The following is an 18365-nucleotide window of genomic DNA, read 5'->3' on the forward strand; positions in this document are numbered from 1 at the left end:
AGTTCTGAGCACCTGCTGAGTGCCAGGCACTGCCCTGAACGTTTCATACACATTATCTCAAGCCTTGCAACAGCCCCACTGCGTAGATTTAAAAACGTGTTCAGAGATGTAAAGTAAGTTGGTCAAGGCCACACAACTACTGTCTCGTGGAAAAAAGTTGTCATTTGTGCCACTACATTGCATTGCCCTCTCCTGATCCAAAATTATTAAAATAGCGCCCCCCCCACCCAAAAATGCCCCAGCCAAGGCATTAAATAACTCCAGTCTGGTCTCACCTGTAAGGTTGATGTCTCCCAGCAAATCAAGAAGTTCTCCACCAGCAGACGCTGGTTTGCTCGTAGGTGCAGTTGGAATAACAGGTGTTATGTCATTTCCTCCCAACAAATCCAATAAATCATTGGCCTATACAAGGAAATAATATCTCAATTCATTAGTCATTTGTCTAATCTGCAGCTAAGGCAAAGCTCTTTCAACACTTAAAAATAAGGAAGAGAGCCATCAATCAATCAATCCAGGACTGAAAAGAATCAGTTTATAAGGAACTATAAGATAATGAGGATTCCCAGATAAGCAAGTGAAAAGCTACCTGGCTGGTGGGCTGTGGCCCAGAGGGTGGTGGTTTGGTCTCTAGTGGAGCTGGTTCTGTCTCTCCATTTGTCTGCACAATCTCAGTAGGGCCATTTGTGGTCACTTTTTCCATGACAGGCATTCTCTCAAGGAGGGCAGACCTGGAAGAATCTGAAGTGGTTAAATTCTAGGCAGTTAACCTAGATTCCCTACCCAAGACAATCACTGTTACTACACTGGTGTCAAACATGGACAGCCATCTCCCCTCCCCACCCTGTAACACACACACGAAAATAGAAGGTAGATTACAAGAATACATGACCTAAATTCCTGGCTGGATTAAGGGCGGGTAAGAAACCCTGAATAGACAAACTGTCCACCTAAATCCCAAGAGACTGGGATTTCTTGGTGGTAGAAAAATTGGAATGAAAGAAAGGTAAATAAGTAGGTATTAACAATTTCCAATTAAGAAGACACTGCATAAAAGAAGTGGAAAAAAGAACATGCATCACAAAGTTAAACACTGGAATGAGATTCTCTTGAAAAAACACAACTCCCACTTCTTAACCAAATAAAACGGAAAATGAAGCAAACACTTCATACCAAAAGAAAGGGGAGAAGGTGAATGAGAGGACACAGGTATCTTAAGTCTTTACAGGGCAGGCAGAATAGGAGATGGACAAATAAAAGCAGTCAAGCAATTAGGACTAAATAGAACTGTGATGTCCAGTTAATAAAGCACAAGGAATGAGTCTCCTTTGCGGATTATCATGACAATGTGTTCAGGGCACTAACAGCCACAGGCACTGCTTAGCTTCTTTCACTTACCTCATATGGTCATATTTCTTAAAAAGTGCATTATATTCTACCGCCCTCTGCTGGAGTTCCACATCAATGCTGCTTCCATAGATGGAAACCACTTTCTTAATTCGGCTTTGGGATAAAATGACAAACAAATTCAAATACCCAAAAGAAAGTTCATAAACAAGCAGAGAGAATAAACAAACCAGAGTTTTCTGGTTAAAAATCTGAAATACTCCTCTTTCCTTAATTTACATATCTTTTCAAAAACAAAACACCTTTCTTTTGTCTTCTTTCATCCAACATATACCTCAACACCATCATTTACCACTATACTTGTCCTAATTGTGGGGTGCCTGGGTGGCTCGGTCGTTAAGCGTCTGCCTTCGGCTCAGGTCATGATCCCAGGGTCCTGGGATCAAGAGCCGCATGGAGACCCGCATCGAGCCCTGCACTGAGCCCTGCATCAGGCTCCCTGCTCGGCGGGAAGCCTGCTTCTCCCTCTCCCACTCCCCCTGCTTGCGTTCCCTCTCTTCCTGTGTCTCTCTCTGTCAAATAAATAAATAAAATATTAAAAAAAAAAAAAAAAAACCTGTTCTAACTGTAATGCTAGATTTTGTCTGTTAAATGTCCCATACCCCAAAATTTGCTAGAAAAAACTACCAATTATTAATTTGTTACAAAAGAAGTGTGTAATGTTCATTCTCTTAACAACTTTAAAATAAGCTTTTATCAACAAAGGGTTACTACCTGACAACAAATTCTTCTAGTTCACAATTTAAAGAGTTAATAAAAAATACAATTTTTCACAGGGCCTTACAGAAAGTCTAAGAGAACTAAGTCTGCCTTAAATATGCCTGGCTGGGAAACTAATCCAATTGACTTTTATCCAAAATAGTGAAGAGAATTTAAACATTTAACCACTAAAACCTTTGTGATTTTCTTCCTCTTCAGAATCTCAAAATATTATAATAAACCAGAACCCTTATAATAGTGAAGTAACTTTTCTACTTTAAAAAAGAGAAAAGGCATTAGAAATCAGATTTTAAAAACATAACTTTTTACCTTCAAAATAATAAATGGTGGCGTGTGAGGATAAGAGGGAGCAAAGTATAGATAAAATAAGGATGAACCATTAATTAATTATTACTGTGGAATAATGGTATGTATAATTCATTTTACTATCCTATTTTTGCATTTGCTTGAAATTTTCCATAACAAAGTTTTTAAAAATTACAAATAACATGTCCATCCTACTTTTTCTCCATACTCACTTTACTGTACAGGTGAATCGAGTAGAAAGCTTCATAATTGCAGTGAGGGCATAACCTCGGGTCACAGAGGTGGACATATTAGAGATTAAGACACTTTCTAAAATATCCAACACTTCATCTTCCGTTACCTGGTGAGGCAAAAAAATGTAGGATGAATTCTAACATAAATATCTAAATCTGATATCAAGTTACAGGATGCCACCAAAAAGACAACCCTACCATCATTACCAAAACTTCTAACACAATCTGTGCTTTGTCATGGTAACTGTCCAAGCTGATCCATCAATCAGAAGCAGGTAGGACGGAGGTTTAAAAAAAAAAAAGAGTGGAAAATACCCAGTGAGGGCTGAGAGACACATTATATTAGTTTCAAGAGGCAGAAGGAAGAAAAAAAAAGGATAAATAGATTCAAGTGTTATTGCCACAACTTCTCCTAAAGCCAGTCTTTTAATAAGCAAATGCAGACACATATATGTCTCATTCTTCTTATCAAGCCACAGGGTAGGAGAAACAATCTATTTCAGTCTGATGAGGTGAGAAGTAGGTCTGCAGATGGTTTTAAAATCTCACATAGGGCTAGTAAGTTCCATCTCAAAAACTCACAAGTTTCCCAATATAATTCTGGCATTAACTTCTTTAACAGGTTTTCAAGGAATCAACCTCAACTCCTCATTAAACACTATACTCCTATGACCAAAAAAGCTATTTTCTCCCCTCCTGAAAGAGTAACAAAGGGTACCTGAATAGGTTCTTCCTCTTCGCACTGGCCTGATACAAGAAGATCTCCATATTCACCTATACACCATGCAGCCACTTGTACCAAAGGTTGCTGTCAAAAGAAAGTCATCATTTGTCCAAGGCTTTTAATCCTTGCAAGGATTAATGAAAATCACAGGTCATTGAATCATAAAGGTCAAAATCAAGGCACATCTAGAGTGTTAGTAATAAGAACACACCAGGAACATAATGGGTAATTTCCCCACCAAAGCAGAAAGTACCTACTTGAGAATAATCACCAAGAATTGCTTTGTACAAGCGCTGGACAGTATAGGCATGCATCTCCACACTATTGGTTATTAACTGGATCAAGTTGGGGACTGCGTCATCACGAACATAGCTTCCTGCCTAAAAGGAAATGCAGTTACCCTTAGAAACATACTGTAATGCTAAGAAATGTTAGCTATTGCTTTTATTCAAAGGAGACTACTACAAAGCATCCTCAAAGCTAAAGCTGGTTCCAATTCTCAGGTTTATATGCCCCTCAAACTTCAAAGTCTTACTTATTCAAATGACTGACTTCTCATTTAAATGAATATCCAAGTTTTTTATTTTATAAAAAATTAAAAAGTCTCCTTTGTCAAAGTAAAAGTAAAATATAAAGGACCTTTATACATTTGAGTAGAAAAGAAAGGCCTTTTCTACTCAAAACAGATTAGGTTTGAGATTTCAAAAATTTAAGAAGTACATTCACTGGGAACTTAATTACAACAACCTCTCCCTTCTCACAACTCCCCAACACAGTTAAAATCATATGGGCTACTTATAAAAGCCACATTTACTCTGGGGGACGGAGAGGGTCATCAACAGTCCAAAAGGGCGGCATTTTTTTAAATTTCTTTTTTAAAGATTTTATTTGAGAGAGAGAGAGAACATGTGCACGCACGCACGAGAAGAGGGATGGGGCAGAAGGAGAAGGAGACTCCCTGCTGAGCAGGACCCTGGAATCATGACCTGAGCCGCAGGCAGATGCTTAACCGAATGAGCCACCAAGGCACCCCCAAAAGGGCAATATTCTAAATAAGAATTAAATAAATAGTAACCTTTTTAAAACTTCATTTAAAACATCAGACTGTCCTTTAAAAACTAGAGTTTATAAAAATTACAGAACCATTTGTCCCAGAAACGGGAAATATTTTGTATTTAATCATCCACACTTTAAAAACAAAAACAAACCTGGTCTCTTTAATGTCCTCTTGACGAGTAGAATCTGAGATAATATTTGCAACCATGGAACAAAGTAAAGCTATCTAACCTATGAGGAAACTAAATCTTGGCCTTGTCAGAGAATTATGATAACCAAGCTGTGTAAGACATATAAACAGTGGAACCTGTGACTAGTATCAGCCCATCTTGATCAAGCTCCCATTACTGGACAGAGGAGCAGATCTGATTTACAAGAATGAGACCAAGAAAAAGGAAAAAGAAAAGAAGAAAGAGACAGAAACAGAAAGAGAAAAAGAAAAAACCCTAGGTGATTGGGATACCTACTCCTGCTAAAAAAACACAAAGCCAGAGAGAGAAGTTTGGGGAAATGGTCAAAGAGGAATGGAGAGAAGCTAAAAAATAAGTAATTTGCTTTACATTCTTCTTCCCTAATGGGAAAAAGCAGTGTTTTATTTATTTATTTTTAAAGATTTTATTTATTTATTTGACAGAGAGAGAGACAGCAAGAGTGGGAACACAAGCAGGGGGAGTGGGAGAGGGAGAAGCAGGCTTCCCGCCGAGCAGGGAGCCCGATGTGGGGGCTCGATCCCAGGACCCCGGGACCATGATCTGAGCCGAAGGCAGATGCTTAACGACTGAGCCACCCAGGCACCCCAAAAAAGCAGTGTTTTAAATAAGAGAAAGCATCAACATGATCTAATTGACATTTATACACCACTTCATCCAACAGCAGAAAACACATTATTCTCAAGTTCAAATGAGAGCTTTATTCTCTCATTATTCTCTGTCTTCACCAAGACAGACAACATTCTGGGCCACAAAAAACATCTCAAATTTATTTTTATTTATTTATTTAAAGTAGGTTCCACATCCAACGTGGGGCATGGGCTCATGACATTGAGATCAAGAGTCACGTGCTCTACCAATGAGACAGCCAGGCGCCCCAGAAACATCTCAAATTTAAAAAAGTAAGTCAGGGGCGCCTGAGTAGTTCAGTCGACTAAGTGTCTGCCTTCCGCTCAGGTCATGATTCCGAGGTCCTAGGATGGAGCCCCATATTGAATTTCCTGCTCAACAGGGAGTGTGCTTCTCCCTCTGCCCCTCCCCCGACTTGTGTTTTCTCTCTCTCTCAAATAAATAAAACCTTTTTTTTTTTTTTTAAGATTTTTATTTATTTATTTGACAGAGAGAAAGATAGCGAGAGCAGGAACACAAGCAGGGGGAGTGGGAGAGGGAGAAGCAGGCTTCCTGTCGAGCAGGGGGCCCGATGCGGGACTCGATCCCAGGACCCTGGGATCATGACCTGAGCCAAAGGCAGACGCTTAACGACTGAGCCACCCAGGCGCCCTAAATAAAACCTTTTTAAAAATAAATAAATAGGGCGCCTGGGTGGCTCAGATGGTTAAGCGTCTGCCTTCGGCTCAGGTCATGATCTCAGGGTCCTGGGATCGAGTCCCGCATCGGGCTCCCTGCTCCTTGGGAGCCTGCTTCTCCCTCTGCCTTTCTCTCTCGCTCTCTCATGAATAAATTAAAAAAAAAAATCTTTAAAAAATAAATAAATAAATAAATAAATAAATAAATAAATAAATAAATAAATAGGGGCGCCTGGATGGTTCAAATGGTTAAGCATCTGCCTTCAGCTCAGGTCATGATCTCGGAGTCCTAGGATCGAGCCCCACGTCGGGTCCCAGCTCAGCGGGGAGTATGCTTCTCCCCTCCCTCTGCCTCTCCCCCTGCTTGTGCACTCTCTCTCTCTCTCTCTCAAATGAATAAATAAAAATCTTTAATAAATAAATAAATAAATAAATAAATAAATAAATAAATAAATAAAGTCATATAGGATTTAACTAGAAACCAGTAACACAAAGGTAGCTAAGAAATCCCAAAATATTTGGAGATTAAACAACTGAAAAACACAGAGATCAAAGAAAATTATAGACCAGTATCTCTCACCAGTATAGATGCAAAAATACTAAAAAATATATTAGCAAATCAAATACAGCAATGTATAAAAAGAACTATACACCAAAACCATGTGGGATTTACTCCAGGTATGGAAGGTTAGTTCAACACTCAAAAATCTATTAATGTAATCCAGCACATCAATAGGTTAAAGAGGAAAAACCAGAGGACCATAGTAAGATTATAGAAGTCAACTGGAAAAATGAAAAGTAGGAGCATTAAAAAGAATGGTTTTGATTTTGACAACATTTTTTTTCAAGAGCTCTAATTTTTCTCTTCTTTTAAGCCTTATAAAAACTAAAATGTGTCCAGATTCATAGTTCTTGTTAAAATATAGTTTCCCCATCAGTACATTTATTATTACAAAGTTAATTCAAGTAAACTAGAAAACTAGCGTGTCACAGACAGAATTCCACAGCAACAAATATATATATACACATCATAATTTTAATATCACTCCTTCCTACAGATGTTTCACAACTTCCTTAACCAATGCCCATTTGGAGACTTGTATTTATTTCCAGTTTTCTCCCATTATATATGGGATGGGATGAACATCTTTGTATATACATTTTTGTACACCTGTCCTTTTATTTTTCCAAGATAAATTCCTAAAAAGAGAATTAATGAGTTCAAAGGTACAAACTAGGGGCGCCTGGGTGGCTCAGTCAGTTAAGTGGCCAACTCTTGATTTCCAGAAGTGAACATGGGAAAAAAGGCACCATTTTATACCCAATATGAAGTGGAGAGTACTGCCTATTTCTCTATTTCCTAATCAACACTAGGAATTAGATTAAAAAGTATGACAAGTAAAAAATGATGCCTCCCTTGTAATTTTACCAGTAAGTAAAATTTCTTTACTAGTAAAGGTATTTGTCAATGTTAACTAGCCATTTCTTTCTTCTTTTGTGAAATGTCTGTTGAAATGCCAATTTTTTCATTACAGTGATCTTTCCTATCAATTGTAAATTACTTATAGATTAAAGATATTAACATGCTGTCACATGTTACAGTGTTTTTCCCCCACTTGTCATTTGCTTTTTAACTTTGCAGATCTTTTTCCTTTTGCCTTACAAGTTTTAAATTTTAATGTGATTAAATTTGTGAGTTTCCCTTTATGGTATCTACTTCTGGGACAGCAATTAGACATAGGTAGTTATATTTTCCTTATATGCCACTACACTTTCATTTTGACTGTTAAATCTCTGATCCCTATTAACCAAATGATAAACAGAGAAGCTCCAAAACTCTGGAAGACTGCCAAAGAATATCTTATAAAACCGTAATTTTAAATCCAGAATAAATTTAGTCATTCAAAACCCTCCACTGGCTTCCTATATATATTTTTTTAAAAATTCCAAACTCTTCTAAGGCCCTATATAATCCAGCCCCTGCTTCAGTCCTACCATTCTCTGCCTCTCATGCTACTGGCTTCACTTGCCTTCTTACTGCCTCCAAGCAGGCCACACTTGTTGCCACTCAAGGGCTTTGCAACACTTGCTATTCCCTCAAACCTTTGCATGGCTCCTCATTTCACTGAGCTCTCTCCTCAAGTGTTACCTCCAAGCGACCTGCCCTGACTACTCTACCTAAAAAACTTGGCCCATTGCCCCATATTCCACTCTCCCCTGCCATGACTGGTGCTTCAGTGTTTCTCGTAGTATTTTTTTCTTGCCTAACAGGACAGTACATATTTCCCCATGAATTTCCTATCTCCCCCACTGGAACCAGAATATAAAGCTTCATGAGAACAAGGGATCTGTCTGCCTCATTAATTAGCACATCCTGCACTTAGTGTATGTTGCTAAAAAAACACTACTTACCGTTGTCAGAACACGCATAATTGTGTCTATATGCCACCGTTTGGAAGGTGCATACCTGGGGAAATAATGGCACCAAATGAAACAATTGGAACCTGTGAAGTATTCTGTGCTCAGTGACTTTCAAAAATCCTGTCCTAGTCTTTTTTAGGTTTACTGGTAAAGTGATTACTTTTGGACACATCTTACCTTCAAATCTAGCAGTTACCCCCATTTCAAAGGGTAATGAAATGGTACACAAACTCAGTTGTTTCACATAATAACTGCAATAGGAGTTACTGAGCTGAGACATGGGACTCCATCTCCAGTTTTTCAGAAAACAAATCATAAAGACAAAGCATGAGGACAGAGAAGAAAGAAGAAAAGGGACTGTTCCCAGACAGGACTAGAAACTCATTCCCTTAAACTCACAGTGCAGAGAGGAGAAATAACCATACTATTACAGCTGAGGTACTTCTTCCCAAAAGTTTTATACAGAACCACAATTTAGATGCTATGATGCTATTGTTTTTCTATTCTCTACCCAAACCCACAAACAAATGACAAAAGCTTTTTCTAAATTCTCTTCTTCATAGATGAGAAGCTAAAGAACAGATAGAAGAGGAGATTTTATAAAAGTAGGGTTCTTTTTGGGCTTAGCATACTTAAATACTGGCTAGAATGGCCTTCTATGAAGCAAATTTCTAACTGGGAGCCTGAAATAAACATTAGACATTTTAAAGAGGTTTACAACACTTTCCCTATGTTGTAAAGATGCTTTCAAAAAGTTCCAAGCATCTTTTACCAATAAATGTAAAAATTAAATCTTACTTTTCTGCAGCAAGAAAGATTCCAGATGCACAGTCTGCTTTAAATTCTGGCTCACATGAATCCAGAAAATAAAGTAATTCCTTCATCATGCCTCGGATATTATTCCCATTTACCAGGGCAAAACTCAATTCCATTGCACGCCTTGCAGAGGGAAAAAATTTAAAAAAAAAAGTTATGATATTTATAGTGGGAATGAAAGACCCAGGTGTGTTGTCTCTGAACATCAAGTACTGGCAGATGTACCGATGTCCTTCCACAATCTTGTGATCCCAATCTTTGTACACAAGATACCAAAGTTAACAAGGTTAGTTTTAACATTCTCAATCTTCATTCAACACTTTTCTTCAAAAAGCTCTAAAAGATACACTACTTATGACTAAAAATGCATTTTGGGTTCAACAGTCTATGAAGCTGAAATTCAGAATAGTTAAAAGGCTCAAAAAGAGAAGCAACAAAAATTATTACCAAATGATAATACCTCTTTGCATTATTCCTTAAAAATGTGCTAAAGCCACCATGTTCTTTGACTACATCCACTTCTGTCCAAAAATGATGTAACAGTCTACATCAAAAGATATGTAGAAAATTGGAATAAAAACATACCTTGAAGGTATTATGCTAAGTGAAATAAGTCAGAGAAAAACAAATACTGTATGATGTCACTTAACACCTGGAAGCTAAAAAAGTCAAAAGCATAGAAACATATTAGAATGGTAGTTACCAGGGTCTCAGGGGTGGGGGGAAAGGGGAGATATTGATCAAAACTTGTCATAAAATGAGTAAGTTCTGCGGATCTAATGTACAGCATGATAACAATTAATAATAATAAAATGTATTATATACTTGAAAGTTGCTAAGGGAGGGGCGCCTGGGTGGCTCAGATGGTTAAGCGTCTGCCTGCGGCTCAAGTCATGGTTCCGGGGTCCTGGGATCAAGCCCCACGTCGGGCTCCTGGCTCGGCGGGGAGCCTGCTCTTCCCTCTCCCTCTACCTCCCCCCTGCTCATGCTCTCTCTCTGTATCTCTGTGTCTCAAATGAATAAATAAAATCTTTAAAAAAAAAAAAAAAAGAAAAAAGAAAGTTGCTAACTAAGGGAGTAGATCTTAAATATTCTCACCACAAAAAAGAAATGGTAACTATGTGCCATGATACAGGTGTTCACTAATGCCATGGTGGTAACTATTTTACAATATATATCAAATCAATGCACCGAACACCTCAAACTTACACAATGTTTGTATGTTAATTTTATCTCAATAAAGCTGGGTGCGGGGGTGGGGGGTGAAAGAGAGAATGAGGGCCATGCAAAGGGAAAAAGGGCATGTGCTATGTGGGCAAATAAGAGTTTCTACAACTGCCTATCAAATTTGGCAACCAAAGCAAAATGGAAATGTTTAACATATAAGTTAGAGAAGATTACTACATATATCTTTTCATATTTGGTCAATAATTCCAAACATGGTATATAAATTGACTTTCAAAATACCAATCTAATAAGTAAGAAATACTTTCATCTTAGCTAATCTATAAACAACATTCAATCTTTACAGGAATACAATAATAGCTAATTCTTATACAGTGCTTAAGTACTTTATATATAATAATCCAGTTAATCCTGCATAACCCTTTGAAGTGGGTGCTCTTTTTTTTAAAGATTTTATTTATTTATTTATTTGAGAGAGAGACAGAATGAGTGGTGGGGAGGGGCAGAGGGAGAGAGAGAGGGAAAGAGGGAGGGAGAGAGAGAGAGAGAGAGAGAGAGAGAGAGAAGCAGGCTCCCCGCTGAGCAGGAAGCCCAATGAGGGGCTCGACACCAGGACCCAGAGGTCACGACCTGAGCTGAAGGCAGAGGCTTAATGAACTGAGCCAAACAGACGCCCCTGAAGTGGGTGCTCTTGTATTTGCATTTTATATATGGGACAACCGAGGCAGAGAAAAGTTAAGTAACCAAACCAATTTTAATAAAGACAGAGCCAAAATGTGAAATGAGGCATTCGGGCTCCAAAGTCTGAGCTCCTAGTGTTAAATAGCCTGTCAAGGAGACACAGGTTTTACTTTTGAAATGCAAAGCCAAGTCATGAGCAACAGAGTCAACATAATAGGAGTCAGAAGGTCTAATTTCTATTCCCAGGTCTGCCCTGTACAGGGGTAGGTTTAGAGGAAATAATTTGATTCCTATGGGACTATATTTTAACTAATTTGTTAAGAGGGGACAGAAGTAATTGTCTTGTCTGTCTCATTGGCTTGCTCTGAGAATCAACTGAGAGGGTACTTATAAATCCTGTGCAAAGCACACTCCCACAAAAAAAAAAATCCTGGGGCGCCTGGCTGGCTCAGTTGGTGGAGCATGCGACTCTTAAAGGGTTGTAGGTTTGAGGCCCACGTTGGGTACAGAGATCACTTAAAAATAAAATCTTTAAAAGAAAAATTTTTTTAGTTAAAAAAAAAAGTCCTGTGCAAAGCACTAGATGAGTTATTGTTGCTGAGTTTAGGTCTGTCTTTAGATTGCTCATGCACTTAGCATCTGCTCTCTGCAAATAAAAGGAACCCAGTTATCAATAGATATTTGTTAAATGAATGGTTTCAGAGATCATTTCAAATCTAATTTATTCTGGATTTGAACAAACAACCACAGTTCACTGAGGCCAACTATAACTAGGTTTTACAAACATCTCCAGTTCTTCCAATAGATTCAGTAGAGTTACTCCATCAGGGTAAAGAATTTATGCCTTTTCAAAGTGCTATCTGCTGCCTAACGGTCATTCCTAGATGCACTGTTCTAAAAACCACAGCTGCTTCTAGTATCTTGGGGCGTAAGTACTGTGAGAAAACGTGTGCTGTCAGCAATTGAGTTTCAGCATTGTGATAAAACACTTAGCCGATGGATCACTCCGCATTTTCATCCTCCAGCACACAGAGCACAGTACCTCTGTTAAACAGACTTCTCCCCAGCTTATCTGTCCCTGTTTGTTTATCAAAGAACCAAGGACAACTTTAATGTGCACTTCAGTATTCCTTATTGGCCTCCTTCACTGACCTAACCTTCTCCCTGCCAATCCTTTCTTAAAAAGGATTTACTCAGCAGAGTTCATCTGTGAAAATAATGACTAAATAAAAACAAATGGCAACATTCTCATTCTCAGAACTATTATGAAGTTATCAGGTGGGGGGTGTTGCAGAGAACTATCAATAATCTGTTACCGTTTTATTGAGACATCCAAATCTTTTAAACAGTCCACGATTGTGCTTCTGTGCCTCTGTACTGCATTATGATCTGTCTGCACAGTCTTCAACAAAGATGTCAAAGCTACGTATCTGGATGAAATGAAGTTGCAGAAGATAGAATTAAAATGTAAAATTCAGGATAGTTCTTCTCTACATAAATAATGACAAAGAAGATGTCTAATGACTAAATATTTTTAAATATTTAAAAGACAAGACCGAATTAGAGAGTATAATGGGTAACATCTTAAAGGCATAAAAGACACACTAATCTTAAGTAGTAGTAACCAGGAGAATTTAGATTTGCATTCATGGTCAAGTCCATTTAAACTTCTAAAAGTGACTGATTCCATTCTTCCAAATTCTTCCAAGTAGTACAATAAAATAAACATATAGTATGCCTTTCCTTAGCCCCAAAATGCAAGAGGAAATGATTCCAATGTTACCATTTGTATTTTCTTTGCTTTTATTTGATACTGGTACCCAAACTGCCCCTATAAAAATATGAGTTTAAGATTCAAGTATTTAGAAATTCTTTTGGAAGGAGGAGATAATTCAGGGTACCACAGTGATTATTTACACATTTTTAAATGCTCACATGATAAGAAAGAACATTTTCTCCTGATTAAAACAGGAAAAAGAGCAAGCAGGATATACTACACGAAGGAAAATAACAAAAGAAAATACTGATAAATTCATCTACTTAAAAAAATTAGCTGGAGTTCACAAACACCTTCCAGGTTTGCAATGCAAAATGTATTTTTCTTAATTTGGAGCAGAGGTCAGCAAGCCACAGCCTCTACCTACAAGACTCTATAGCCCTCTGCTGTGTGGTTCTATAAATGAATTTTTATTGGAACACAGCCACTCATCAATTACATAGTCTATGACTGCTTTCATACCAAGATGCAGAGTTTTGAACAGTTGCCACAGAGACCCTAAGGCCCACAGAGCCTAAAATATTGACCATCTGGTCCTTCACAGAAAACGTTTGCTGACTCCTACTGCTGACAGTGTAAAACAAAGTAAAAGTTAAGTCATGAGGCAAATCCTCAAATTCTTTACAAAACAGTAGTTTTAAGACCAGACTAAAAATAAAAACCCTGAGTTGAAGTTCTAGATAAGTCACTCAAATACATGTGCAATCTTAAGCAAAGTCACTCTTGAAAACACTGAGTTTGTAATACCAAGATACAAGATATTTTCCAGTTGACTTACCTAATATTCTTGTCATTGTTCAATAAGAAACGACCCAGGATGTTTATGGCTAGGACCTAAGGGGAAATAGCATAGGTTAAAATCTAAGAAAATTAAACATTTATGTTAAGGATCACCTCCTGGCCTCTGATGGTGTAAACTATTTAAAAGTGATAGTTGTTATTTCTATAGATAGCTAGCAAAAAACAAAACTAAAATCTGAAGGCAAGCTCATAAAATCATATTCTATATCAAAAGTAATTGCTGGAAGATTATGTTTTAAAGTTTTTATATTGTTAGTGGAAGAATAATATTGGCACAGCCTCACTGGAGAAAAATCTGGCAATAATTATAATTATTTTTAACATCTCCTCTGCTTCAACAATTCCACCTCTAGAAATTCATCTGAAAAACACACTTGTACATATGCACACGAATCTACTGCAACACTACCTGTAATCACAAATGACTGGAGATATCCTAAGTGTCCATTAATAGCAAATTTGCTAAGTACACTATGGCACATCCACACAATGGAATATCATGGAGACATTAGGATTCTGACATATGCTACAACATGGATGAGCCTTGAAGACATTATATTAAGTGAAATAAGCCAGCTACAAAAGGACAATATTCTATGATTATACTTATATGAGGTATCTAGAAGAGTCTAATTCAGAGACAGAAAGTAGAATGATGGTTGCCAGGCACTGGAGGTAGGGAATAATGGAAAGTTATTGTTTAATGTTAATGGGTATACAGTTTCAGTTTGGGAAGACAAAGAAGTTCAGAAGATAAATGGTTGTGCTGATTGCAAAACAATGTGAATGTACTTAATGTCACTGAACTACAGACTTAAAAATGGTTAACTTTTATATTACGTATATTCCACCATCATTTTTTTTTTAATGGGGATGGTCTCTATACATGAATATGTACTAGCTCCAAGATAATATTAGGTGAAGAGAGTAAGGTGCAGGACAATATATATGATATGTTATCATTTTGCTTGAAAAGGAGGAAGAGGAAGAGAACTAACCTAAATTACTTTGGTTAAGTTATCTGGATACTATGGAATGTTAAAAACAAAAAGAACTGTATACATTTAAATACTGGACTGTATTTGGTAAATCTGTTTCTTACAAGGCTATGAGCTAGCAATTCTTATACCATTAGGTGATTGAAAGGATAAGTTCATGAGGGGGAATGAGGAAAAAATGAGGCAAATAGAAAAGTATCACTGGAACACCACCCCGTAACTACCACAGACAAGATTCTCTGATGGATACTACAATGGGTGGGCAAAAAGTCTGAGAAGAGGAAATTTGCATAGTCTCAAACTGTCTCCCTCAAACTACTTTTATTTAATTTTTTTTTAAAGATTTTATTTATTTATTTGAGAGAGAGAATGAGAGAGAGAGAGCACATGAGAGGGGGGAGGGTCAGAGGGAGAAGCAGACTCCCCGCCGAGCAGGGAGGCCGATGCGGGACTCGATCTTGTGACTCCAGGATCATGACCTGAGCCGAAGGCAGTCGCTTAACCAACTGAGCCACCCAGGCGCCCTCAAACTACTTTTAATTACAAAGGAAAAAATAACAACTTTACAGTGGAGACACACAATAGACACCACCTTAACCAAATGACCAAGGTTAATATCACCAGTAATGAGACAAATAGATTAGCATGTACCTCCTGATAGGATACTAAGACAGGCACATCACTTCTGCGGTGGTCTTGCCAAAAAACCATAACCTCAATTTAATTATGAGAAAATATCAGAAAGAGCCAAATTGAGGGACATTCTACAAAGTAACTGATCAGTACTCTTCAAAAGTGTCAAAGTCATGAAAGATACGGAAAGAGAGGAACTGCCACAGATTGGAGGACACTAAGGAGACATGACAATTAAATGCAAAGTGGGATCAAGGATCGGCTCCTCAAACAGAAAAATGGCAGAAGTAGAAAAATTGGTGAAATCTAACTAAATTCTATAGTTTAGTACAGTACCAATATTAACTTCTTAGTTTTGATAATTATCTCTAGTTACACACCATGTTAATATTAGGGGAAACTGAGTGAAGGGTATATGGGAACTCTAAACTATTTTTGCAACTTTTCTGTAAGTCTAAAATTATTACCAAAAGTTTCAAAAAGTGGGGAAAAGAAGAAATACAGATGTACAGACACAATTTTTAATTTCTGAAAAAATACATGAGAAAAGGATAACCATATTCCCCACTAGAAGAATGTGAAAGCTACAGGCAAACATTTCTCTCCCTACATACCTCTGGTACTGTTTTAGTTTTTTTACTTTAAGTGTTCATTTCTTTAAAAAACAAACAAACAAAAAACCACACACAAATATTTAAGAAAAACAAATGAACTCAAATAAGATGTCTTGTTTGGAGTGATGGATACAATTCAAATCATGGCTCTAATAAAAGCTTATTTTGAAATGTTTCCTTCACCCAACAGTATCTGTATTATCTAACTATACCTAAGAGCTTCCAAGCTTTATTATAATCAATATTAAAAACCTTCAATGGAGGGAATGATGCTTCTGATACCAAAACACAGCATTATACATTCTGCACGAAATTTCCAAATGCAATTCATTTCTAAAGTACTCAAGTGGGGCGCCGGGGTGGCTCAGTCGTTAAGTGTCTGCCTTCAGCTCAGGTCATGATCCCAGGGTCCTGGGATCGAGCCCCGCACTGGGCTCCCTGCTCGGCGGGAAGCCTGCTTCTCCCTCTCCCACTCCCCCTGCTTGTGTTCCCTCTCTCACTGCGTCTCTCTCTGTCAAATAAATAAATAAAATCAAAAAAGGAAAAAGAAAGTACTCAAGTCTAAGTTATTTATTCTAATTGAAATGTTTAGGGAAAAGATTAAAAAAGACTTACTCGCAGTCCACTCTCTGACTTAATATCCATGATAGTCAAAACCGTTTCATAAAGAATAGCATTTCCTACATTTTTACTAGTCTCCGTATTTGTGGCAACCTGAAAAGTCACAAGAGAGCAGTACATAAGTGATAAAACAATACTTCCGAAAAATATCCAGAGGTAACAAGAGACATTTTGTGAATGATTACAGCCACCGATGAGGAAACACAAATAAATACTGCTCTAACCACCATCGTTCTGCTCCCCACTACACTAAAATGAAGATTTAATATAATGCAGATTAAGTCTACTCACCTGTGCTAATATATCATTCATAGCTTCACTTGAGTCATCATCATTTCGTCCTAAAATTCTTAATAACCGCAAAATTCGTACCTAATGTGCAAAACATGATTAGTTTCAACAAATTATGCCTGGCACAAAGGAACTTACTTGGTAACTTAAATGAAGTCTCAGATCTCATGAGAAATGTCAAGATTCAAAGAGAAGAATTTTAAACCTTATCTTTAGAGAAGTAATAAATACTTCTATGTCTGAATGAAGTAGAGACAACCCACACTGTCACTCCACAGCTAAAGGATACCACCACCTACAGAGCTATACTATATTGATAAGTCTCTATGCAATCGCTATTACACATTACAACTATAATTTTATTCTATTAATCCAGTACAGAACTGTATCACTATTCACTTATTATTGTAATTCGTTTAATCAGTTAACTACCAAATTTCTACTGACACAAACTTAAAGAGGAAAGAAACAATCTATTCCAAAGGTATTAAATTAATTTCTCCAAAATTTTCTTTCAACCTCACCTGCAAAAAGGGGTCACTGATACCAGAAACATCATGTTCTGGTGAATATCCCGACATGATGAGGTTCTTTAGAATACGAACTAACTGGGGCACAAGCTGCAAAGAAAGATGCATCAAAAAACAGTGAACATCAAAGAATTTCTCATGAATAGACAAGTAATTTGGCTTTAAAAAAGGGTGCAAGGGTCTGAATCCAAGAAAATTCTATTGATACCATATGCTGGTATAATGCTGATGGTTGATAAATACAACTTAGGAGTACTTAGGCCACGAACTCAAGAAGGAATATGTATTTTACCTGAATTAAAAACTAATGACTTTTTTATTCCAGAGTTATATATGCAAAAATACTACAAATAACAGGAGGTCAGAAAGCCTATGGGAACCAAGTCAAACAGATGCCTACAGGCCGTACTGCATATCTACTCCTACAGAATTTGACATACTTAGGTAACACAAACATGTTCGATTTTTATCCATTCAAACATTTGGATATAAAACGTTATCACCAAAAATACTGGTGATCTTATTAAAATTACAGTTTTAAAATACACTATCTCAAACAGAGAAAAAACTTCTTTCCTCTGAGGACAGGGCTAGTTATATTCTTTTCCAACAAATAACAGGGAATACAAAAGCCTCCAACATTGACCAAATGGAAGAACACATGAAAAATTATATTTTTCACCTTAAGAAGATACCAGGCCATGAATAATTTCCTCTCCCTATTCTTAACTCATAAGATACAATTTTTGGTAAACTTTTATTTCAGCACTTAATTATACACACTTTGTTGCCTGCTTTCTTGTCTCATCTTGGTACTGAAACCATACATTCCTTATGGTCAGAATTCCCTTCTTGTCCTTCCTTTACTTTGTCCATTAGAGTCATAACAAATAGTAGAGGCAATTTTATGGCTAAGCTAAACTTTAAAATACTTTATTTTTTAAAAATGCTTTAAATATTATCATTCATTTCATTCTGTTGATCAAGCACTTAATCTTAAACCCTATTCCAAAACATGTGCCACAATGGGAGCTTTTC

The 18365-nt window shown here is 37.2% G+C and overlaps 1 protein-coding gene and 1 non-coding gene across 4 annotated transcripts in view; both read right to left on the reverse strand.

Annotated features, from left to right (window-relative positions):
* Positions 1 to 18365, reverse strand: part of AP1G1 (adaptor related protein complex 1 subunit gamma 1) — an 80437-nt gene that overhangs the window by 12329 nt on the left and 49743 nt on the right. For all 3 annotated transcript variants that reach the window (XM_035024843.1, XM_035024841.1, XM_035024842.1), the window contains 13 exons: positions 17322 to 17417; positions 16798 to 16878; positions 16501 to 16599; positions 13618 to 13673; positions 12379 to 12492; positions 9179 to 9319; positions 8372 to 8426; positions 3645 to 3767; positions 3382 to 3471; positions 2643 to 2770; positions 1396 to 1500; positions 587 to 728; positions 276 to 402 (listed from right to left, as the gene is read on the reverse strand). In XM_035024843.1, the coding sequence (XP_034880734.1) occupies positions 276 to 402; positions 587 to 728; positions 1396 to 1500; positions 2643 to 2770; positions 3382 to 3471; positions 3645 to 3767; positions 8372 to 8426; positions 9179 to 9319; positions 12379 to 12492; positions 13618 to 13673; positions 16501 to 16599; positions 16798 to 16878; positions 17322 to 17417 (1357 nt within the window). The remainder of the gene's footprint in view (positions 1 to 275; positions 403 to 586; positions 729 to 1395; positions 1501 to 2642; positions 2771 to 3381; positions 3472 to 3644; positions 3768 to 8371; positions 8427 to 9178; positions 9320 to 12378; positions 12493 to 13617; positions 13674 to 16500; positions 16600 to 16797; positions 16879 to 17321; positions 17418 to 18365) is intronic.
* On the reverse strand, positions 12009 to 12093 carry LOC118023917. The gene has a single exon (XR_004682939.1). It is a non-coding gene; the product is annotated as a small nucleolar RNA SNORD71 (small nucleolar RNA).

The sequence above is a fragment of the Mirounga leonina genome, unplaced genomic scaffold (assembly GCF_011800145.1).
Source record: "Mirounga leonina isolate KUSES-001 unplaced genomic scaffold, KU_Mleo_1.0 Mir_180, whole genome shotgun sequence".
In the NCBI taxonomy this organism is placed as follows: Eukaryota; Metazoa; Chordata; class Mammalia; order Carnivora; family Phocidae; genus Mirounga; species Mirounga leonina.